At 36.0% G+C, this 25,982-nt stretch overlaps 1 protein-coding gene across 2 annotated transcripts; it reads right to left on the bottom strand.

Moving 5' to 3' along the window:
- Window positions 1-9,369: 9,369 nt before the first annotated feature.
- Window positions 9,370-16,619, bottom strand: LOC141301915 (verrucotoxin subunit beta-like). 2 transcript variants are annotated; one of them, XM_073832113.1, is made up of 9 exons: window positions 16,484-16,619; window positions 15,522-15,622; window positions 13,182-14,878; window positions 13,067-13,088; window positions 12,545-12,631; window positions 11,244-11,384; window positions 10,834-10,912; window positions 10,091-10,139; window positions 9,370-9,546 (listed from the first exon to the last, which is right to left on the bottom strand). In XM_073832113.1, the coding sequence occupies exons 2-8, from the start codon at window positions 15,619-15,621 to the stop codon at window positions 10,124-10,126; spliced, it is 2,142 nt and encodes a 713-aa protein (XP_073688214.1). In that variant the 5' UTR covers window position 15,622; window positions 16,484-16,619; the 3' UTR covers window positions 9,370-9,546; window positions 10,091-10,123. The 2 variants fall into 2 exon arrangements, with proteins under 2 accessions (XP_073688214.1, XP_073688213.1); XM_073832112.1 differs by lacking the exons at window positions 9,370-9,546; window positions 10,091-10,139 and having other exon boundaries at window positions 10,226-10,912.
- Window positions 16,620-25,982: the final 9,363 nt, after the last annotated feature.

Below are 25,982 nucleotides of genomic sequence, written 5' to 3'. Positions count from 1 at the left end.
TAAAAACTGAAATGTGAAATTAATAGCCACAAATCTAAATGTCATGTTCCAAATTTGAAGTTGATATCTCAAAATATGAGCTTTTAGTAAAAATGAACAAACACAGCGGTGGATTTGTGACTCACAGTACAGTATAATTTCTCTCTCTCAAACATTACAAGCTGCGCACACAAACAGAACACACTCCATACTAACATGATTATTGACTCTATAATAGACTCACATTTACAGAAGCAGGAAACTTAATCATAATCAATCAAAATCATAGTCTATTTTAATTTTGAAGCCTTGCCGACAAAATAAAAGTCTATTACCAAATATTGTATCATGTTATGGTTAAATGATCCTAGCATTAAAAATCACAGTTTTAATGGGTTTCAATGAGGACATTTTTGTCCTTAAGGTCCTGAGAGGAACACATTTTTTGTACCTAGTGTAAAATAGATTTATTAAAGGAAATGAGGGTGAAATATTAAAATTCCAACAAAATGTATGCAGTTAGAATTAATACAGGCAAAATTATAAAAAAAAATGGCCAAAAATATGGATAAGATTGCACAAGGTTTAAAAGAGGACAAACACTGCAATCAGCTTCATTTTCTCATGATCTAATCTAGAGTTTCTCTCTCTGTACTAGAGACCAGTGAGACCCAAGCTAATAAAGCATCTGTGCCGATTCTCCATGCCGGCATTAAAATCTTTTGCGGCGGAGAGCGGCACAGAATGCAGGGTCCTGCCGGTGGGAGAGACCCCCCCCCCCATTCAAGGAGGTACACACACACACACACTTACATGTTTCTGATTCTACATTACTGGACCTGTTCAACAAAGTGTGCAGAACTAATTTGAGACTCTTTTCTTTTCTTTCCCCAGGTCTCCCCTCCTGAGTGTTTTTCAATCAATGGATTTTATTATTTATTTTTTTTAGCTTTGTTTTAACCCCCTCCCCTCATGTCTTAATTTATTACCCCTGATTTTAGTGAACTAATTATATGAATGTTTTTTATCTCCCTGCCCTGTTTATGTATTGATCTTAATAAAATCATTTTACATCAGATCATATCTCTGTATGTGTGTGTATAAGTGAAGTAAAGAGTGAAATAAGTGTGTGTCCATCATGGAAGAGATGGGTGACTACAATCATTCCAGCAGATCTCATAAAGTCCTCAATCACAGCACTGCAATAAATCACTCACATCCATTCATTCATACAGTAAACACACAGATCAAAGACAATTAAAGGCTGAGTTCAGACAAAAATGAAGATAAATTCTCAAAGGATTGTTTCTCCTCAAATGAATGAAAGCTGAGTTGTGTTTTCTGAGTAACAGTGAGAATCTCTCTATTGTTGGTGTTTCTAACAGTAGCCTGGACTCATTCAGACCCATAGAGTCATTGGCTTTAAGACAGAGAACATCAGAACTATTATCTGTGATCAGAGGATGGGGTTTTCACACAGAGATCATGAGGAGGAGATCACTGTTCCAGAGATGAATCTGCTGTCAGAAACATTTCACACTAAACTCCATTCCTTTCATTGTTAACACGTCATTTGATTCTTATTTTTGTTTAAATACTTAACGTGCTGAAAGAAACTACTGTATGGTTTTCTACTGGGTCATTTGGTGCTTTAAAAGGTAATTTCACAAACAGACGCTCACTGTCAGTGTAGTGGTAAGTCATGAGTGCTAAACTACACTCAAAAAAATAAATTGTTCAATGAACATGATTTAATCGTAGCACCCAAAACGCATCTAAACCAATCTAATAAACTTGGAAAGGTTTGAATATGTTATATGAATGTGATTTAAACTTGTAGATTTAACATTGTTTTACCATGTCAGTGTAGCTTCTTTCCAACTAATTGAATCAAAATGTTTGAATCGTGTTAGTCAAATATGTCAGTAAAAGCACTTCAATTCAACAAAAATCTGCCTTGTTACATCTACTTGTTAATGTCTTGTTCATGTATAGTTTGGGTACTTTAATTAATACCCATCTTGTTGTTTCAATTAGATTTGTTTTAAGTGAAAGAACTAAGAACCAAAACATTACATCTACAGAAAAACCACATAAAACATGCAAACAATTAAATATTTTTATTTTTTCATTCAGTTTTAACATACACATACAAATAAGTTTAAACTGCTTTCTTCACTTTAAGTCTCCAATTTGAGTGTTTGTAAAACAGGATTCAAACAGCATATCAGTCCAAATAACAGCACAAGCCTGACTTCCACACCTTCAGTTAGGACACCAATGTCCTGTGGGTCATTGTTAGGAAGCGTTCCCTCCTTCAGTATGACATACACTCCTGCCACAGTTTGCTCCATGGTACATTTTGACTCGATGTCTGAATCCTGTGAGGAGAAACACATAAAAGATCACAAACAAAAATAATTATTACAAGAATTGCTTATACACTTATTGGCCACTTTATTAATGACACCTTTAAAGTAAACTTAAATCCAATACAGGAGCTCTGATGTGAATCAGAGGTTATAATTTCTAAGTTTTTAAGTTGAAACTGTCAGAAAAGTGATAATTCTTCTCTGTTTATTATTGAGGTCACAGTGGGTGCTGGTGTGTTATTGCAGTGCATTATATTAAAAAAAGTTATAATTTATCTGGCAACCATATTTAAAATTACTTAGGCGGCTAAAACATTATAACCACCATAGAATATAAAGCACTCCAATGAAAAACAAAAAAACATGCAAGTATAGTTTTCTGTCCAGGTCAATTATTTGACAAAGTTAAGTGTTCTCTCATGTCACATTTTTGTTGTAGCAAACAGGGAAAAACATGACCCAAGTACAGAATGGCTTTTGAAATTATTTTCTCATCAACTCACCAAATACCCCTTGATTAGTTTTTCAGGGTCTTCATTCAAGTAGATGCACAGAGACTTGATAACACAGGCTTCTCTGGTATGGTATGTACAGTGTCAACCTGTAGGGAGGAGACAAGATTACATCAACTTCAGTGGCGGCACAGCTTAAGAGTACTGAACGTGTTACTGTCTGTGTAGAATGTAACGGGTGAACTCTATACACATGGGTTTTAAGTCCTGCCCATGTCTTCAATGTGCATGCAAAATTTCAACCTTAACACCAAACCTGTCCCTAACCTTACCCATATCCCACCTTAATAGAAGCAAGTGTTTTGCAATACAATGACCACAATAAGTACATTGTACTTATTTTATACTGCAAGTACATAGTAGTGAAGGCCATCTAATATAAAGTGTGACCCAAATTTTATTAAAGGTTTTATTCCACTTCAAATGTTGACTGCTGTACACAAACATAATGACTGCTGCTTCCAAAGCAATGTTTAGTTTATAATGCTTAAGTAATTTGTACCTACAACTTGTCACTGAAAGAGAATGAAAAGAAAAGTTCAGTATTCAAGGATAGTTAGTTATACATTAGTGTATGTGAGTGTTAAAAAAAAACTACTTACCATGTAAAGCTGAGGTTCACACCAGAAGAGCATGGGGACAGCTATATGTTGTGATGTATTTTTTTTTCTGCTGTGAAAAACAAAACAAACAAAGTGTATACAAGTTATATACTATATTTCCCGAATAAAACCATGCAAACCTATTCAATCATAACTTTAACTGCAATTTGTTAGGACATTTAATATATATGGTCGACTGCATTATAGATTTTACTTGACAATTTTTTGCAAACTGTATTCAATAAACTGGGTAGCAATATGTAACATTTCGGAACTCAAGAAAAACATACAAAAACAGCTCTATAAACGTTAGCTAGACTGAAAAGAGCGATGAGAAGTGCACACTGATTCAACAGAGGACAAGTTACGTAAAAGTAAAGCGTATAAATAGCATTACGCTAACTACATTAACTTAGAAACAGAAAAAAAAACGAGTGCATAGTGTGTTCGACTGTGCATACTTTCCTCCAGTTTTCCTCTCCCAATGTTGGGGTAGACTTCAGGTTTAACGTAGGTTATGTAGTTAATAGTTAGGCGTGGTTAGCATTAAATTGTGACAGAAATGCACAAATTGTAGCGGATATATTAACGTTAAGGTGAAACTTGTATCGACAAAAACAACGGAATTTACATAAACCTACTTTGAAACATCGCTACAGTGTGTAATTACTTATTATCCCATGTTACTAAGTGCAAACTGGTACATTATATCAATAAAGTACTTACCCTCAATATCAAGGATGAAGAACGTTTAAATGCAGCAGTTCAAACCGCTGGCGCTCACACAACTCCTCTTCTTCAGCCGTCTGTACCCACGTGATTCCTTTGCAGTGCTGAGCATGCGCAGTGACTCATCAGAGAGAGTTGTTGATATGAAGCGACTCAGGCTCATTGAATCAACAAGCGCTGATCTAATTCATTTGATTATTTCTTAATTTAGTTACAACTAACAAGAATCAATCATTTAACATAAGTAAACTCGTTATAATCGTATTAATCAGACATATTTGTATTTTGCAAATCAAATAAGTGGCTAGTTGACTTTTTTGAGTGTAGCCTTTTTTTACTGATTGATTTTTTTGTTTGTTTTTTCCTCAAGGCAGACATAATCAAAGCAGCTGCTGAGAAACAGATTATGGAGTCGTCGGGGAATCTAGAAACTTCAGGTCTACCCAACAGAAAGAATTGAAACCAGCTTAAAGAGAAAAAGGGCAAAGATGAAGAGCTGAACGCGGTCTTGAGCGAGTCACGATCTCAGCGGGTGAAGCTACTGTCTAAGAAGACCAAAGACCCGCAGGAACATCAGCAACAATGTCCAATCCCATTGAATGTGAATGCTTTTAATTTATTAAACTTGTTTTCTTAGGTCTGCCTGGTTCTGGTGTTTTTTTCAGTTTTAGTCTTGTTTGACTGAGTGCTTCTGTAGTCCCACATGAAGTCTAAACTAGCCTCAACTTGGTCTCATCTGTGTCTTTTAGGTCCTTTATGCTTGTGGTCTTCAAAGATTAACTGTGAACAGATACTCTGACCTCAAGCTTGTGAAACTTAAAGCTTTGTGCTTTCTCTGAACTTTTGAACCCACTGGTTGCTCCTATATGGCATTTATCTTAAGTCTGTTAAACTTTATTTCTGTCATTTGGTGTTTTAAAATGACAACACAGACCAGCTTTCCTTGATATGGTTTCAAGAGCACAGTGAAACCTTAATTGTAAAATCTCCAGTGTTTTAAATAAAGGCCTCGTAATGATTGTGAAATGATGCTGAAATGTGAGGAGAGCTGCTCAATGATCCGGATCAGTGTTGATCACAGTCACGCTGGAGTCTCTTCTGTTGGAAAATGAGTGTGATGAAAGTCTGAACTTCATCCAAACATCAAGAGACACATCTCTACTGAATCTACAAAAGAAACAAACTCAAGCCCTCAAAAGAAGAGCATCTTTCTGACTCTTTTCTTTCATTCATCTTGTCTTTCTTCAAACACACATTGACTCAATATTGACTCTCATTCCTCATCACACTCTCAGACTCCTTTCTCTTCCAGTCAGAAACAAATGGAGCTTTTCTAACTTCTCTCATTGATGTCAAACACCTGCTGACACTAATTAAACCTCGTTAAGATCAACTCATTAACTAGCACTTCATTAAGTGATGGAGAAACAGAGCTCTTCCAAAACCTTCAATCAATCGAACCAAAATAAATCAGTGTTTGGAATCGCTGGCGATGTCTGCTGATCAAAACACTGGAAATCCAGTAAAAATTCACCCCATAAATATAAATAAATCTAAATAACACCACAAAACAGTTGGACATGTTTCCATGGAATATATTCAATGAAATATAAAAATAAAAATAATAAAAATATCAGTGTTGTATTTGGTAAATGTTTGAAGTTTAATGAATCTGTGTTTGAAAAGCGTCCATCACTAACTTCACTAAAGAGTCAGCAAACCAATCATAAGAACATCAATCTGCCATAAAGCAGGGTTTGGGCCACATATTGATTGACTCACATGTTCAAAAAGCCTCATCAACGGTAAAGTACACTAATAGAACATTACACTATAGAGTTTAATTTCAAAGCTGAGAAGGATACCTAAAAGTGGAACACTGTGATAAACACCAAGAAGACAAGTGTTTTTAATGGAGGAGAGACTTCAGTTCACTGAATCAACTGTTCATTTAATGAATCCACATCCCATCGGTTCACCCCTTCCTTCACAGAAGCTACGGTAGCCGACACAGGATTAAGATGTCCTTGTTTTAGACAGCAAAGAATAATAAGGTTTCTTTTAAAACGTAAATTAGGGAATTATATTTACTTATTTATTCAGTAAAGCGATGCTGTTGTGAATATTACTGTTATTTGTTCATCATTATGTCACTGTTTCTTTCCAAGAACAACAGTGATGAAATGCGATCTGTAGAGCAGTTTGTCTGTTTAGGGCTACTGTAGAAACATAATGGAGACTTCCACCCCTGAAAACATAGTTATGTATATTATATTGCATTTCTGTCTAGAGATCGTCTCAAATATTACACATTGCACCTTTAATTCTGCTCCTGCAAACATTCTAATATTGAATTACATTTCCGCACATCACGGAATCATTTAAATCACTTCAGATTCAGCTCGTATTGGATGTAGGTGCATCTTTTCCACTGAACTGGGCTAATTTTCTCCCATAGGTTAAAGTTTTGAAATATTGCATGAATACCATTTGACTGAAATGCTTGAATTGAAACATTTAGCATTCTCCTTGTGATAAAACTGTGGTAGATATTAGTTTTGTGAAGGATAGCCACTGTAATAGGAAGCTTTTTTGGTATAGAAATGATATATTTTGATACCAAAACTAGAAAGAGTATCACATTTTAAATTTCTGGATATACGGTTTGATGAAAAACTCACGTTTGAAATATACATTAAAAAATTGGAGATGAATGTAAAAAGGTATTGAAAGTAATGAGATGTTTATTGGGGAAGTAGTGGGGGCTGAGAAGATGGCACTGAGAAGCATATCTACAAGTTTGATACGATGGGTCGATATATCAGAACATAATCAGGAACACCCGGCTAGGATCGTTCTAAAACCATTATGGGGAAAAAAGGAAAGAAAGAAATCAAAATCTTTGGATGGGAAGTATAGAGTGGTAAAGAAGTGAAGAAGAAACTCCAATAAGCTCCACAGTTCCATTGACAAATGATTATGGCTTTGTTCAAATATATTCTGATGCCTTAAAAAAACATGGAAGACAATGGCATTCATTATCCCATAATTTAATGTCAGAGTCACTGAAAGAACCACAAATATACTGACAACATACTCTGGTGAAATGATAGCATGTTTATTGGCATTGCAATGGATGGAGGAAAATAAACCAATGAGGACACTCATATGTTCTGATTCAAGTTCATTTTTAATTACAATTAGAACATTTCATTCTGAGAGCAGAGATATATTGATTGAGATTCTTCAAACAATGAAGAATTCAGTAGGAGTAAAAGGAAATGAGTTGGCAGACGAATATGGAAAGGAAGCAACAAAGGAAACAGACATTTATGTGCAGATAAAGAATAGCAAGACTGAAATGAAGTGTTTAATCAAACATGTAAAGAAGAGATGGCAGAATTAACGGAAGAAAGAAAGAACATGGATATTGTTTGATAGCATTCAAAGAGCTGTTGGTGAATATAGAGTAAGAGGAAGAAACAGACATGAGGAAACTATAGTCTCAAGGCTTCGATTTGGTCATACTGCTCTTAATAACAGTTTGAAGAGAATGGGTAGACATGAGACTGGAAAGAGTGAATATTGCAATCAGGAGGAAAATGTAGAACATATTATAGTGAAATGTCCAAGATACAACCAAGAAAGAAAAAGACTGATTGCTGATCTCAAGAAAAACACAGAGGAATTTGATTTGATTAAAATAGGAATTTGAAGCAATTAAAGTTTTTTAATGCAGTATTTAAAAGACACTTGTTTATATAATTAATAGAATACAGTAAACTCATAGTTTATGATCCTGACACACTCCTAATCACTTGGTGGTGTTTGTGGGCTCTGGCCATGTTTCCACTTTCACTTTCAGGTTCGATCGGGTCTCACTGGAGCCAGCAGCCAGGTTTTTTGGCCTGCCATAACGTTTAAGACATTTAAATCAAATTTCAGCTCTGACATTACTTATGGACTTCAGCGAGTGTCCAGAAAAAGCTTTCAATCCAAATCTAATAGAGATGCTGAAAGCAACTTTTCAAAAGTGAAATAAGTTTGTGTTCGTCATGTCATGGAATGTATCGATCACTACAATCATTCCAGCTAAGCTGGGAAGCAACATAATGATGGGAGAAACAAATGTTTTCGAAGCATCGAATCAACTGAACCAAGCGCTAGTGACACCTGCTGGTGTGTAAATGCAACAAAAGCTCAGGCTATACATAAATAAAAACATTTTAAAAACCCATTGCAAACGTTTTATTGAAAGTATAAATCATTAAATGTAACCCAATATAAATCAATATTATGTATCTGCATGCGTATCTCCAGAGACCCTGAACTCCCTCAGTGTGACTCTCTTTCTCACACAAACACAAAACCAGCAACCATTCCAATACAACAAGATAATCACTGAAACATTACAGGCAGGTATGTGTGCGTTTGATTCGGGTTGGAGCTGAAAATGTGCAGGACAAACGGTACTGACCGATTTTTTTTTTTTTTTTTTTTTTTTTTATATTTACTGACTGAGGATTGATAAAAGCAGTAAGACTTGTTTCCTGTTAACTTTAACTTTATAAGCAAAGGAGGTCATAGAAATCAGTCACATACAAAGCTGCCAGAAACTCCTGTGTTCTGTGATTCCCCAAAAAAACAATGATTTACGCTTGCTTTTGTCTTCAATTACTCTTATGATCAAGCAGCTTTTTTTAAGAACTCTTTCATCTGTAATGCCATATTTCTTCATATCTACATGACAGAAGAGAGAGCTGCCATTTAACAGTTGAAAGGCTATTTTCCCCAGAACTATGATGACTTTACTCTATCAATTCAGTTTAATCTGAGCTGGAGTCTTGGGGAAATCTGAGCTGATTCTTCATGTGACTTATGACTCTCTTGGTCATTCTCTGATCACTGATGCTCTTTCTGAAATATCCCTCTCTCTGTTAATCTGTGAAATGGTCAATAAATCAAGCAGGAATCTGACTGGCTGCTGCTGGTGATAAGAAGATTTTTTCTGCTGATCAGTTGTGTAAATTTTTTTAATTGAAAATATTCCTGCCTGGCAAAAATAAATGTTAATCTTGATTATTTTTTGATATTGTCTGAAATCATTCATTCAGTAGGTTGAATGAAATTGGAGTCAGATAAATTATACAAAAGGTCAGAATAAAATTGGGAAAAGAAAGTTTAATAAAAGTGATTTTTACAGAAGCACCGAAAGACTCTTACACGCATTCAGCCTTCGACCAATCACTGGATTCCGGCTGGTGGGTGGACCTTACAAGTGTTTTCAAAGCATCACTGTAAAAGCTCCATGAAGCTACACTCCTTCACCAACTCTCTGATAATGTTCAGCTTCTGAAAAGGGATCAAAAATATAAAAATGATATCAGTGTTTGATTTCTCTTCAGCCCAGTCCAGGATGAACTTCTTTACAGTCACAGTTTCTCCAATGCCAGCTTCACCCCTCATCAAAACTGTACTGATATGTCTTTTATATCATTTAATAACATGAGAATCATTTTTTTTCTGTGATGTGTCGTTCAATGAATGCTGTTAACAGGTTTTAGGTATTAAACAACTCTTTCTAATATTTTTTTTTTGAATACCAGACACTATGCATATTTTCTGACCAGACCTGGCGTCCAGGGCAGAACCTGATTTATCTGACGTGGAGACTTGATCTGATCTAACATACAGAAGTGTTCTTCTAGTTCAATTGTGAGTGTTTTATGTTCCCTAGTTTCTAGAAAGTCCTCATTGCAAACTGAAAATGTATCCAAAGCAGAAGACTACATTGAGTGTCCAAATATGACAAGAAATTGTCAAATGCAATAATCCACCTATAGATAACAAAATCTCAATCTCTAATGAAATAAATCACATATATATTATTAGTTACCTGAAGACTGACTATCGCTCATCTCTGGGTTGATCACATGTGGCTTGAGCTGCTCCAATAAAGCAAAAAACAAATTAGGCTAAATGACACTTAATATCTTAGTTTAGGGTTTGAGCCTGGAGTAGACATTGAACTACAGTTACTAAAAACTTGAGATCTACAAACACATATCTGTAAAAACTTGTTCTCATATTAATGAACAATAACAATACCTTGAAGCTGGTAGAAAAATCAGGATACCTCTGTATTCTGGATTTAGGAATCGAATAGTTTTTGTTCTTTCTTCACTTTAGGTAGAAAAGGCCTTACATTTAAATATATTTCCTCAACTTAAGCATTTTCTCATTTTACAGCAGATTCTGGATTTATATTATTAACTACCACATTTCAAAAAAATATATTTTGTTATAATTCCTTTTCAGTTTTTAAAAGTTTTACATTGAAGTCACACCTCAATTTTGGTATTTTCTAAAGGCACCAGCAAAAAGAAAGTTGCTGTAACAGCACCCAACTTTCATCTCAGGTATATGTGTTGCCTCATTAAGATCACCAGTCATCATATGATCTGTCAAACATGGACTCTATTTCAGAATTTACCTGTATGTTTTAAGTGTATCATAAAAGCTTCATAAAATTTGATGAAAATGAATAGCAAAATAAGGAAGCATGCCAAATTTGATGAAACAGGGCCACCTTCTGCATATTTACACATATAACCGTAAAATATATTAGGACTCTCCCACCTCCTGACTTCTTTGGTGAGTGTTTGTGGTCTCCATTGGGGATCACTGGTCTCTTCATCTGGTTCTGTAGAAGCTTCTTCTGTTTCAAACGGCATAAGAAGACAAAAACTCAGCTCTTTAGAAATAACATGACCATGGGATATAAAATATAAAGTTTAAGTATTATGATTTGGATTTTAATTTGATGCATGTGAATGTTTGTCTTGAATTTTATATTTAGGACTTTCTTTTTAGTTTCATTTTTGGACACTAAGGTAAGAAATAGTTTTTATTATTTAAAGATGTCTCTTTGGAACTATAGGACATGCATTACAATGATTTTTTGAACAACATGGATGGCAATGCATTACCTATATAAGTATGACGACTGCAAGCGTTTCATACCCCCTTTTGCATCCCTGCATTCTCACCTTTGCCAGAGTCACTGATTGAAGGGTTGCTTGTGTGCTTTCGAGAATCCAGTGTTGTAGACATCCAATCATCTACATATCGCCTGTTTTGGACTACAGGTGGCCATTTTGTGTGCTTTTCAGTTGGTTTCAAAACTAGAGCTTGACAGAAGATAGTTTGACAGTTTGACACACACACACACACACACACACACACACACACACACACATATATATAAATAAAAACAACATTATCAATTATCACACTTTTCTGCTTAATGTCATTGTTTTTAATATTTGATCTGCAAATACATAGACTTCATTTACTCACCCTCATGTCATTAACACCTGTACAACTTACTTTCTTCTTTGAAACACACAAAGATATTCTGAAAAATGCCTCAGTGTTTTTTGGTCATGCAATGAATGTCAGTGGGGTTTGATGTTACTGGTTTCCAATGCTCTTCAGAATATTTTCCAAGTTCCACAGAAGAAAGTAAGCAATGCAGGTTTGGAACAGTGAAGCCCAGTTCAGACTACACAATTCATAGTGCACGACATGTCTGCGATGCTTCACGACGTCAACACAGAAAGACTAGCATGTTTAATGTTTTTTATTTTATTAATTTCTGTATCATCTGGCCAACAGGAGCACATAAACACCTTTGTAAAACCTTTGTAACACCAGCCTAGGCTGGTTTTAGAGGGTTTTGGCCACTTTCCCTAGGCTGGATTTAGCTCTTTTTTTTCAGCAGGGGAGGGACTACCGTGACAGAGTGAAAAGGGTAAAATACAAGCTATTTTACCCCAGTTCTCTTTGACAGTCCATACTGTCATCCTCATGCAATCCAGATTCGTGTCCATTGTCAGGTTTTCTTTTTTTTGGAGTTTTCCTGATGACCAGACAGGACAAAACACAGTGTTTGCTAACTATTGTTTGTTTGCTAGCCACTGTATCGATGACAGCATGCACATCGTTAATGACGACATTCGATGAATGGTGTAGTAGCGCAATGTAGCCTGACATGTTTCTTGTTCATAACACGAAAGGATTTTGAGAGTCAAAATTGTGTAATCTAACACAGCGACTATCAAAACCGACAAAACAAATTGTGTAGTCTGACCAGGGCTTAAAAGACAGAATAGTTATTTTTGGTTTGTTTTGAGCTCTATTGACATGAGACCTGCCACACTGAACTTGTAAAGTTGCGTCTACGCACAATGATTGCAATAAGTGAATTAAGCCACTAAAATTAGGTTTATTCATCTTGAACTCTAGTCTCATGCTCAAAATTATATTTTTAGAAAAAAGAGGCACATACACCGGAAAGATTCAGAAACTGCTGGAGACAAGCGACCCTCAGTGCTGGTAAATGCAGTCGATTGACCGTCTCCTTCAAAGTCAATGCCTACAGCAAACAAATACATCACTTTTAATTCATAGTCTCACTTTTGTCACAAGTATGTTATGTTCTGTTTTGTTTGTTTGTTTTTCTCCCTGTTCCCATTTGTCTGCCTGAGTTCTCTAGTTATTCTCCTTGGTTGTTAATTAATCCTACACACGTTTCTGTTCTCCTTGATTACTCAGTTTGTATTTAAGATCTGTGTTTTCACTTGTTCTTATTCTAGTAAATGCCATGCGGTTGTGTTTCTCTCTGTTGATCTCCTGTTTATTGTGTGGATTTATTGTCATTAAAGACTATTTTTGTAATCTCCTGTAATCAGCCACTACAGATTACAATTTAAATTCACTTTCAAGCTTAAAAGAACCATGTTTGCCACAAAGTACCATAATTTAATAAAGTTTAGCAACAACTTAAGGCAAGGAAAAATATATGACTCACCAATACTCAAACTGCTCCTTCCCTAAAAGAACCATTTGATACAAATTAACAACATTGCAAATAGCCAAGATAAGGTGCACATTCTTAGATTATTTTTGCTGAAAGATCATCATACCTCGGTAAAAACTTTAGTGACGTCACTGTATACGGTGTAGTTGAGTTTGCCCAGCGCTTCCCATCTGATCTCATACTCTGTTTCTGCTCTCAGATCAGTCAGAGTAACTGCGTTTTGATTCTTCATCACAAGTTTAGATTTCCAGACTGAGTCCTGTTTTCGTTTATACAGTAATCTGAGCTCCATTGTATCAGGACATGATGGAGGAACCACCTTCAGAACCACAGTGTTTTCTGTGACCTCTTCAGTGTCTGGACAGGCTGGTTTGGATGGAGGACTAAAGCAAACAACTTCACCACATTCAATTTCATACAGCAGAATGCAGGAACCTGGATAATTCTTCATTTCTCTTGAGGACACAATGAACCTGGCTGGTTTACGGTCTTTAGTATCAATCAAGTTCTTAAATATCCTTAAGTTGCTCTTCATGCTCTTTTGAATTTCAGGAGTGAGCCAAGTCTTTTGCTCTGAATCAGGGCTGTTCAAATCATTTTCTCCTTTTGTTGAAGGATTATTATAGGCCTTTTGTTGACAAAGCAGCATGTCTGAGCAGTTCAGTGATGTGAATGTGTAACAGATCAGATTTCCATCTTCCAGATCCATGCAGATGACATCCAGATTGACTTCCACTTGTGCATTATAATTTTTCAGCTGTCTGAGGACTGATTTAATGATTTCAGACTCTCTTTCTCTCTCTGTCAGCCAATCTGTGAGCACAATTTCACAGAATGGAGATTCCTCATGTTCTTGTAGAAGGTCATTCAGTGCTGATTCCTTTATCACGTCTCCACGGATGTTTGGCAGCAGAGACCTGAGGTTCTTCATGAGTGTTAGTTTGTACTTGTAGCAGTTTTGCTTCATTTGCAGTATTTTATTCTTAAATTCAGCAAAGGTCAGAGCAGGAGAGTCTTTCAGAAGATCACTGCATTTCATCTCAGCTGTGTTTAGACTCTCGATCACGGATTCAGTCGCCATGATTAGATCCATGCTGATGTCCTTCTGAAGTTTTGAAGCTCTTGGGTGGAGTTTGTTCAGAGGATAAAGCCAAACTCTCAGAGGAACCGCCAACTCTTTCTTTCCTCCCAGCAGTTTTGGAAGATCAGTAAAAATCTTCAGCGCATCTTCAAAAGTGGTCGGGTTAGACGGTAACTGGAAATCACCATAGTATGTGCATGTGAACTTCTGGACCGCATTCTTCTGAGCGTCATTCATCTTCAGCCTTATGTTTGCATCTACTGAAATGAATTTGAGTGCCTCAAAGGCCACTTTTGCTTCTCCTTCTACTGTATTTTTGCTCTCGTCTGCTGAAACTTCTCTGTCAAACACAAAGCAAGCGTCTGCTCCATAAAGCACTGCTATCACCACATGTGTCGCTGTGTCATTATCAAACACGTACTGATGAACAATATTCTCAGCTGCTAAGTGGTTCATGGTCAGTTCTTCATATCTGCAGGTTGAGTGATAATGCAGAGTCAGTCTCTGCTGTCTGAAAGACTTCTTGGTGTCGTTGAGATATCCGGCTGCTCCTTTCACATTGACCAATCCAGCCAAAACACTGAGTTTGAGAGAGCTGTCGATGTTCAGTAAGCTTGATTTTTCTTCAAAGGAGTCTGAAGCCTTGTCTTTGAAATCTGTGTTAATTTGGGGATGGGATCGTATGCTCTGCCGGACCTTTTCTGAATCCCACAGTGTGATTCCTGTGATGGGAAATAAAAAGGGTTTAATACAGTAGTATAATTTATGTCTATAGAAACAACACTAATCCGTGTGATTTTGATATGAATTTACTGTGTGCATCTCCTGTAAATCTCATACTTTTTGTTGTTTTTAATATTTCACAATAAAATAAGTGAGCTTATGTGGTACATGGATTTTTTAGGGTCACTTTCCCAACTGTATTGCGACAGGCAAGCATGTTCAGCCTCCTTTGAGATATGATTTCTGCCACTTACAATAATGCCCAGAAAAACCTATAAGGAATTGTCAGCATTGTGACCAACTCAAATTAATTGACGATCATTCATTTTGTTCATGATATGATGCATTTATTTATTTACACTTCTAATTTGTATAGGCCACAACATGTTTTCTACTATATAATGTTAGTTTGTAATAACAAGAAAATTCCTTGTAAAAAAAAAAAAGACAGCTTAAAAGAATTTGTTGTCAGATTTCAAAAGAGGCAGCCATTTCACTGCATAATACTTGCAACACAACCATAATTATGCCCTGACACATAACTGGGTTCAGTACCATCAACTGTAGTCATTCGTTAAATGTTAATTTATCAGTGATGTGATAGGATGGATAACTGAAAGTAAACTATCAGTGTTGTGGTACCTGGTATGAGAGCATCTTTCCTGCAGTCGTACAGCATCCCCAGCCGGAAGGGTCTCCCTAGAGCTGCTGTTTCAATCACATTCACTCCCACTGTATCCATACTGAACACACACAAAAACACACCAGTTACTGAGCTGGCTCTTTTTTCCCCTTCAGTTTTGCTTTTCAGACTACAACAACTAAATGAATTTGACTCATAAAAAATGAATAAACTAGTCTGTTTGCTGATAATGTTCTAAGATTTACATTTACTTAAAAAAAGAAAAAGAATGGTTGGAGAGTCGGACTTAACCCAAAGGTTTCGAGTTCGAATCTCAGCTCTGACAAGAATTATCAGTTGCGCACTGCTCCGGATGTGTGTGCACTTGGATGGGTTAAATGCAGAGCACAAATTTAGTAAAGGTCACCATACTTGGCCACATGTCACTTCATTTAGTGAATCCCATTTATTCGCTGGCTTTTTATTTTTCTCTGGAAAGTTAATAGAAGTTTACATAAGATATAAAGTTTAAGATATAAAAGATTTATAATCCTCACAGACAGAACTTGTTTTAGGGTGCTTTCACACTAGCACTTTTAGTGCACACCTGAGTTCAGCTGACATCAAAGTTCAGTTTGTTTGGATGATGTGAATGCTGTCTTCCAAATTTAGGTGCGCACCCGCGAACCTTAAGTGAGTCCGGTTAAAATGAGTCCATGTGAACTCTGGTATTGTTTGTTTCTGATGTGAATGCAGTCACAGAAGTGAACCGCTATTAATGACATTATTTAATAAATGTGTGTGTTTGTGTGCGTTTCACTCACTTTCCTGACTAAGTATCCGGACACCCTGTCGAAGATTATTGAAATGACCCCAGTAATAATTCTGACTCCGTCCCTCACGTTTGCCCAGCCAGGCCCGACCAAACATAAAATTCTGCCTACGCCACTATTTAAAATGTTAAAATAACAAATCGTATTACCTTCTAGGAAGCCGCTTCTAGATTTGTCCTCGCTGCTGGAAAAGTTTAAGATCACTTATAACATGAACTTGCGTTTCAGACATTCAACATTGTCGAACAAAAATACATGTTGTTGCCGCATTAAGCTGCTTCCTTCCTTGAGTGTTCTCCTCGCCTCTGTCTGTTTTACCTTCACTTTCACTTAACGTTAGTCAATGGTGTTTAACCAGTTTGAAAGCGGAGCCGTTTAGTCGGACACTTTTCTTTTTTGCTTGCCGTAGTGACGCAGTGTTTGTTTTCATCGCAGAAAGAAGAAGTACACACACATTTTGGTGAGTCAGTTATTTAACAACAGAGGTTTATTAGACTTATATAGAATTTATTTCAGAATATAACATACCGGTTAGTCCAAAGGATTATGCCATTGTTATGGGAGCAATAACTTCAGGAATTATTATGATCTTCAAAAATAGCAATCCAATTTCTCCCCAATTAAAATTGCTTCTTTTTCTGACCCATTAGAGACAACTATAGGTAAAATATGCTTTTCTGTTAAAAAAGATAGAAATTACAAAATTAGGTCTCTTTTCATTGAAAAAGTTTCTTCTTTGTCGCCTGTCATTCCTTATTGGAATAGTTTATTTAGAAATTTGAATTGGAAAAAAATATGGTCTTTACAACAGAGTTTTTTTTTCTTACTAATAAAGTTAAAGTAGTATCTTTCAAACTAATTTACAAATTTTACCCTGTTAAACTTTATATGAAGAAAAATAAGGTTAATATTGATACAAAATGTTAATTTGTCAATTTGATACTGAAACTGTTTTTCATTTATTTTGGACGTGTCAATATACTGTACAACTCTGGGAAAATATTGGTTTATTTATTAAGAGTAATATCCAGCGAGATGTACCTATTACTCTTAAAGAAATAATTTTAGGACATTATGACTCTGACTCGACTAAAAGGAATGCTTGTTTTGTTATAAACTAAATTTATTTTCTTTGTAAATTTTATATTCATAAATTTAAGTTTGCGAACAACAAACCACATTTTCTTGTTTTTTTGAAAGAATTTAGAATTTATTTAAATACTATCTTGATGTCACAGAATAAGAAAGCTAGAAGAACTATTTCATTTTGTAATGACTTTGATTTGTATAATGTAATTAACGCTTAGGTGTCTTACCCTCAAGTTCTTATGTTTTTGTCCTTTTTTTCCCCCATGCTTTATCTTGTATTCTCAACACTGTCATTTCAGTTGACATAATACATATATTTGTCTCTTTGTATATTATGTGCAAACAATCTGTCAACTCTTTCCTGTATTTTTTCTGCATTAATTAAAAAAAAAGAAAAAAAAAGAAACACACACACACACACACACACACACACACACACACACACACACACACACACACACACACACACACACACACATATATTAGTGGGAATTTTTGATGGCCTTTCTAATTGTAAAACCCTTTATAATCTATAATAACAACATTTATTAACAATAAATACAATAGCAGTACAATATGCAGAATGTCAATATGATCAGTGGCTCACTGTTTTCAGTACTAAATGTGGCATTTAAGGGCAATACTGTAGCCTATCTGCTCACTGATCTCTACTGCCATTCCAGTTCAGTTTCATGTCAGTGTAGAGGCAAATACTGTAGACTTCTGCCTATACTCACTGTACTCAGATTGATCAATCTGCAATATTATAACTCAGTCAGTTGCTGTAAATACTTTTAGAATCGTACTGTAGAGTCTAGTATTTTTTATTGTCTGTGGTCATATGTTTGTTTTCAGACAGCAGTCAGGAGCAGTGCTTCTCATTTCATTGTTTACAGAAAAATACAATAAAGGCCTTCAGTTGATTTCAGTTCAATATCTGTCGCTGAATTTCTCCAGCAGACACTGGATGGCGCTGCTTTCACACTCACTGTGAGGCTTTCTGAATATGTAGAGAAGAAATGTAACTTTTAATACGGACCGGTATCCATTTTCATGCTACTAGTAATTATGTTTTTATACACAAGAATATATTTGACTTGGTACTAATGCTTATTCTGTACATAATAGTATTCTTTTACTTTATTCTTAAGATACTAGAAGCTTGCTGAAGCTGAACGGTTCTAAAAAGGCTACACTTGTACACACCTATGCACTTTGTACAAAAAATAAAAATAAATAAATCAGAAAACAGATATTCTTTATTTTTTTGTTCATTTTTTTTTCATGTTGTATTGTTTATAATAAATAGATTAAGGAATACTAAGAAAGTTGATGTCAAACTTGAAAAAATTAAGAAGGAGGGAAAGGGTAGTGAATGGTGTCCCAAGTCGCTAAAGACCCAAGGTAGGCATTAAAGGGTTAAATAATCAGACACTCGTTCATCACTGGTGAAAAAAAACAGGTAAAACTATTTGGTTTTAGCTGGTCAGCAGGCTGATTTTAGAGGGCCAGCTAAAACCAGCTACTTCCAGCTTAAACCAGCCTAGGCTAGTATTAGCTTTTTTTTTTTTTTTTTTTTTTTTTTTCTCAGCAGGTATGTGTCAGCAGATCAACATTTGTCATTCTGAAATGTTTGGAAAGTAAAGGTTGGAAACACTGATGTAACAATGCCTTGTTGCTGAAAGTGTCACGTTGAAAAAGCCTCATCACTGGTAAAGATCTGCCGTTACACTAGAGTTTAATTTCAAAGCCGAGAGTGATGCCTAAAAGTGTAACACTGTGATAAACTCCAAGAAGTGTTTTGAGTGGATGTCAATGGAGGAGAGACTTCAGTTCACTGAATCAGCTTATTTTAATAAATCCACAGCCTGTCGGTTCATCTTCAACATGTTTGCCATTAAACACTGGTTTTTGAGCCAAAGATCACAGTTTTCTAAGAGACAACAAGTTTGTGGCACTGATTCATTTCTACACAAACAGAGATTGACAGGTCAAAGTCAGAAAGTGATGGAGTGAGTCGAGGCTGTAATGTGATTGGTTGACGAGACTCAGCTGATCCACGTTGAGCGTTTCTCTTTCTCCAATGGCAGAGCTTTGATCTCCTTATTTAAGAAGATCTGGGGGAATTAGAGCTGGAACAACAGCGGCGTTCAGGTGAGTCTCTGATCTGAGTCAAACAACAGAGAATCTGCTGCTTTCCGATTGTGAAGAAATGAATTCATGCTTTATTAGGATGATCATTGAGTTTTATGATTGGATGTTGATTGGTTTGTGTGAAATTGGGGCGAATAATGAACAATGAACAACATTTAAGACATTTACATCATATTTCGGTTCAGGCCTTACTTGTGGTCTCCAGCGAGTGTCAAAAAACCCCTTTCAATTACAATCTAATAAGGATTGCCAAAAAAGTGTATGATTATAATAGTGTAAATTTGTCACATTTATGTCATGTTCTGCTGATGAAACACTGCTTATATTTATATTAGAGAAAAAAAGCATGAGCTATGGAGAATTAGAGAATCAGCAATATCAATGAGGAGAAGATCTCATTTACATTAAAACTGAAGGCCGTTCACACAGAACACATTATTTTGCTCATCTTCTAGAGGGACATCATCATCTTTGCACTCGTGTCTCACACAAGAGACGCATGTTTAGAAAACCATGTAAAATAATGCAAGTTCAACTTAAAAAAAGCTCATGTTTTTAAATGACAAAGGTACATTTAAAAGTAAATCATCTTCTCAGGTGTGCAGTCATCTCAGATCTACCTCCCATGGCAGAAAAACAAAAACAACTAGAGAGAAATTAAACCAATCAAAAAGAATGCTAACGTGTGTTTGATCAGATCTAGCTGAAGTACAAGGTTATGAGATGCATTATGTGAACGCTTGGCTAAAGAGATGAGTCTGTAATCTAGAGTTCAAATGCGAAAAAGCTCTCCCTCCTTTAGTGGACTTTGCTATCTTAGGCGCGACCAAAAGCCCAGGGTTTGGAGACCCAGAAATGATCCATCAACAGCAGATCAATGAAAACTGCTTAATTTTACAGAATGAAATATAAATCCAGAAAGTGGATAAAGACTGTGCAAGCTTTAGGAGTACTCCTGTACATTTGCTTTGATAATACTGAATATGATCCAGATGTAGTATTTGAGAAATACGCAATTTGCACATTTTGTTCAATATTATTATTATTTTTTTTTTAATAAAAAAACCTACATTCATGTATTTATTAAAAATACATGCTTAAAGCCAAAATATTTTTTTTTCCAAGAAAGAAAAAAACCCAGCAAAAACGCTAAAGGTGACTGGCAAGGAATTTTATTAATTTTTTTAACACTGAAGGAAACAGTAAAGGGCCTACAAGAAAGTAGCAATATTTTGTAACTGATATGGAGCTTAACATGCAGCCAGTGCAGAGAAATTGGGGAAATGTGATCATATAGTCATATGACTGCATTTTGGACTAACTGGAGCTTGTTTGTTGAAGATGAAGGACAGCCAGCTAGTAGTGCATTACAATAGTCCAGTCTAGAGCTCATCAATGCATCAACTAACTTTTCTGCATCAGAAACAGGGAACATGATCCGTAGCTCAGCAATGTTTCTAAGGTGGAAGAATGCTGTTTTTGTAACATGAGACCAAGTTTCTGACTGGAAATAACAGTAAATCCTTCTAGAGATTCTGCATATTGTTGTTTGGTCCAATGTGTAACATCTCTTTCTTATCCAGTTTTAAAAGAAGAAATATTTTGGTCATCCAATCTTTTACATTTTTAACACACTCCGTTAGCTTAGATCATTTAGAAGTTTTGTCTGCTTTTGGCAGGTTATTGTTAATAGTTGTAAAAAAATATTTAATTGCTCATAAACTTAAACCTCTATAACTTGTTTGATTGAAACTTTTTTTTTTTTTTAGAAACATTTTGAAAATTGAAATGTGAAATCAATAGCCATAAATCTAAAAAAAAAAAAGAGGACAAACACTGCAATCAGCTTCATTTTCTCATGATCTAATCTAGAGTTTCTCTCTCTGTACTGGAGACACGACAGAGGACCGAAAATGCTAAAGCATTTGTACAGGCATTCGTTACCTGCACTGAAGTCGTTCGCCGCCGAGATGGGGACAGAATGCAGGGTCCTGCCGGTGGGCGAGACGGGCCCCTCCCATTCAAGGAGGTACACACACACACACACACACACACACACACACACACACACACACACACACACACACACACACACACACACACGGAAACACATCCGCCAAGAGAACAATAATAAAAGAACTAGGAGCTAAATCGGAGGGAGAAAAAAAATGGACGCCCACATCATTTCCCAATTGTTTTCCTTCGGCCAAAAAATGGGAAAGGAAGTGGAGTTTGTGGAGGAGATGAAGGATGGGCCGGAGCACAACCCCAGGTAACACATCTAGCTCTGAGCTGAAGTTTCTCTGGACAGCTGCTGTTTCTGTAAACTGTTGATCATCAGTAAAGTCAATCTGGCGTTGAGGCTCTTGACTGCTCTGCTAGTGTGAGCATCACATCTTTAGTCCTGCAGATTGATCAGATTCATGTTTATCATTCCCATTTGATCTTCACATCGTTTGTTTTCCAGTCAGATAAAGGAAGAAACTGTTCATTTGTCACATTATCGACCCCGTTCAACTCCTGTGGTTTTTCATATTTTAGTGTTTCCATCACACGTTGTCATAATTGATCAAATGAAAGTAAAGCAGAATGAAGATCAGCCTCTTTTCCACACGAATACTCAATATTAATGACACAAACTCAGCGTTTATTGCCTAAAACCATAGTTCTGACTGCTGCTGGGGTAAATGTGTTTATTAAAGAGTTGACTAATGCTATGAGCTCACTCATATTTCTGAAATAAACACATAATAGTCTGTTTGTTTGGCAAGAGTCTATTAGCAGCAGTGAACCTGTTAGTGATGGACGCGTTTGAAGCACTTCCACACTTTTGTGAATCCATTGGTTTGAAGCAGTGGATCGGAGCACGTATCAAACTACCAAAGTCAGCTGATTTCAGTAAATGTGTTTTGGTTATGTCGGAACTGGTTCGAACCGTTTTGTTTGGTAATTTCAATGGTTTGTCGATGGGAGAGATCTGTGTAAACCAGTGAATCATGAGAGTTCATTGAGATCGGCCCCCAGCCACCAATCATTGAACCAACACCCTTAGCTTTTCCCTGATCTCAGATAGTTTCATCAACTTGTAGACATTTTAAACGAGTCATTTGTGTAATTAAAGGATGAGTAGTGTAATCCCTTATTAGCAACAAAACAAGCCCTGCAAATTAATATGCAATATTTTGAAAACCACATGTTATATAGACACTTTATATGTAATGGTATTTTATTGTTTTTATTGCATTTGGTGTATTACAGGTCCAATAAAACATTTGCAGTGGGGTTTTATGCAGTGGTGTAGTCTACATGATACGCAGGTATACGTCGTATACTAGAGCTGCACAATTAATCGTTAAAAGATGGCGATCTCGATTCGACCCCCCACACGATCTTAATCCAGCATTTAAACGATTCAGCAAATTATATTTTATTTATATTTTACAAAACTTTCTCTAGCCTAACTACCGCACAGACTGCTGTGAGCTGATGCAGTGACAGGTTCACCGTTCTCTCCAACATTACATAACCATTTAAACTTCATCTTTACTTTATTACATTTAATGAAGATTTGAGATATTAGCCGTCAATCACTCTGTCTCTGACACTACGCTCCGCTGAACTAGGAACCGGACGTTTATTTCTCTCAACCAAACTCTGTTCTGGATCTGCACAAACTGCATTGCTATCAGGGGTGTGTGATATGACGATTTTTGATGTTGGACAATTAAAAGACCTTTACAATCTGCTTTTGAAGAAATATACTATATTTCGTGCTACAGCCCACAGTCTGTCAGATGCAATTCATGGCACCTCCGTGTCCATATACTGTTCAACGCGGCATTCATTCACATCAGATGATAACTCAGCGGCAGAGTTCCACTCACAGAGTCATTTCCACTGGAGACACACTTTTCAAAATCCCGTTTGTGTCCACGCACTTTCAGATGGTTTTGTTAAAGTAATCTCTTGTATTGTAGAATGCAGGCTCTACGCCGCAGAGAGTTTTGCGCGATCGTTAAAACTAAACCAATTTTAACACCCTGCATTTAGAGAGCGACTCACCATTGCGCACAAATTAGGCTTCATAAAATATCTAGGCTGTTATTAGTATGTGAGCTATAATTAGTTGTGTAGATAGCTCTGTATCATGCTTGAAAAATTCGGTCTCTATTTGCACTTTGAACATTGAAAGAGTAGTACTTTGATCGTGCCAGATTTATGGACCAGCAGAGCAATGGAAACATTATGAGCATGACGATCCATTACCCCTTAACTGTTACTGCCATTTTTGAACAGAGACGTGAAAATGAAGAATTGAAACTTACATCTTTAGAATTCATGGACAAAAACATTTTGTAACTGATTTATGTACATTGTCCATGTTAATGCAATGTCTGATTTTAAAATGGCTTTTAAAGGATGAATTTTGAAATTAAGTTTTCATCTGATATATCATTTCTTATTATTTCTAAAGTGTAATGGGGGAAAAAGGCAACAAGGAAATCTGTTGTGAAAAAGGTCAGAACTCCTGTTATGAAGTAGATTTTTGAGGTACACTCTTGCCATAAATTAATTTTCCTACTTAATTTGTAACAAAAAAAAGTCAAATATCTCTTTAGGAGCCTTAGACCTTTCCAACCATAAATGGTTTGTCATGATTAGATTAGGATTTATTTGTAAAATGGTGAAGTAAACTTGGGCATCCCACAGAGTAAACAGTGACAGCCATAAAGTGTTGATAGACTGGTGTTTCTAGCTAAGAATCTTTAACTCACTTTACTCTGACATAATACCTTTGTTTATTTTTTTATGTTTAATGGTGATTTTTTTTCTTTACATTACATTATTTTGCTTTTAAATATAAAGAAATTCAATAAAAAGTTTATTATGTCGTATTTTACTTCTATTTTACTGCTGTTTGATAACCTAATGTTCAGGAGTAAATCTTTAAAATAAAGTTCTCCCGAATCGTGATCTTTATTCTAAGCAAAAAAATTGTGATTCTCATTTTATTCAAAATCGTGCAGCTCTACAACACACATTAATCTTCAAACAAAATGAAGAAGTGAGTTTAGTATCCGATGACCCCTTTAATAATGTGCTTGTTGGTACATTCTGCTGATAAATGCGGCTAAAGTAAACATCACGTCTCAGGCAGAGAGGGGCGGGGCGAGCAGAGCTCATTTGCATTTAAAGGGACCATGCAGTAAAATGAGTTGATATTATGCAGAGCCGATTTTGTCAAGGTAAAGGTGTGTTTTTTACACTACTATTGAGAATTTTTAACCAAAGTATATTATTGACTTTTTTATTAAGACCCTAAAGAATCATATGAACTTGTGGAAAATGGACATCTGATGACCCCTTTATAGCAAAATCCAGGAAACAAGACAAAATATCTTACATAATGTTGCTTTCTAATGAATGCATCTCGATTTAAGAATCTCTAGATATTTTGAGTAGAAACCAGACAAAAATACTAAGTAAGGCTAGGTTTGTCCTAAGGTTTCAAACATTTATTCCCATCTGCTTCATTTTCTGTGTCACATGATCTAACAGAGTTTTTTTCTGTCCTACAGAGACCAGGAAAAAGACAGTCAGGGCTGCTTAACTGCCTTGATAATGACACCTTCTTTGGCCTGCAGGAATATGCTAGAGATCATGGGGAGGATTTAATTGAGGAGATTAAGGAGACAGGGCCCTCAGACACATGGAGGTGCTCTCTCTCTCTCTCTCTCTCTCTCTCTCTCTCTCTCTCTCTCTCTCACACACACACACACACACACACACACACACACACACACGGTTTCTGTGAATTGACCTTATGCACGGAGCATTCTTTAGAACTTCCACATAGTAAGCAGCTTGTAAACTGAAGCTGATTTTATATGTGCTATATATAGGTGGACACTCTTGAGGCTCCTCTACTGCTTTGTTCTCTTTAGAAACTGAGAAAAATAATAATTGCAACATTGTAAATGATGATAGCGGCATGAACATTCAGTTTCATATTATTTAACAACATATCATTGAAAGGAGAGTATTTGCACAGTTGTACATTTAAATGCTGACAGCTAAACGCTATCATAACGTGTTTAGGCTAACGTTAGCTAGCTAGCGATACTTCTCTTCAGGGACATCTTAATCATATTCTTGATCATCAGTATCTTGCCTTCATCATGAACACATTTTGAAAATCTTGTCATATTTTAAAGCCTTTATTATTTTCCAGCTGTGGAATAAAATGCACTTCAAAGATTCACTTTTTATTCATAAAGACGACATGGGAAAAAAAAGTGTTTTCACAGAAAACATCGTCTTTTTTTAAAGATAAAAATGAGATGAGCCATATAACCAGAAGATGGCAGCAGAGGATCAATCTTTGGCTGCAGCTGACATTTCAAC

This window comes from Garra rufa, chromosome 25 (genome assembly GCF_049309525.1).
Source record: "Garra rufa chromosome 25, GarRuf1.0, whole genome shotgun sequence".
Taxonomy (NCBI): Eukaryota; Metazoa; Chordata; class Actinopteri; order Cypriniformes; family Cyprinidae; genus Garra; species Garra rufa.
The sequence above is the reverse complement of the archived record's forward strand: the minus strand, read 5'-3'. Positions and strand labels throughout refer to the sequence as shown.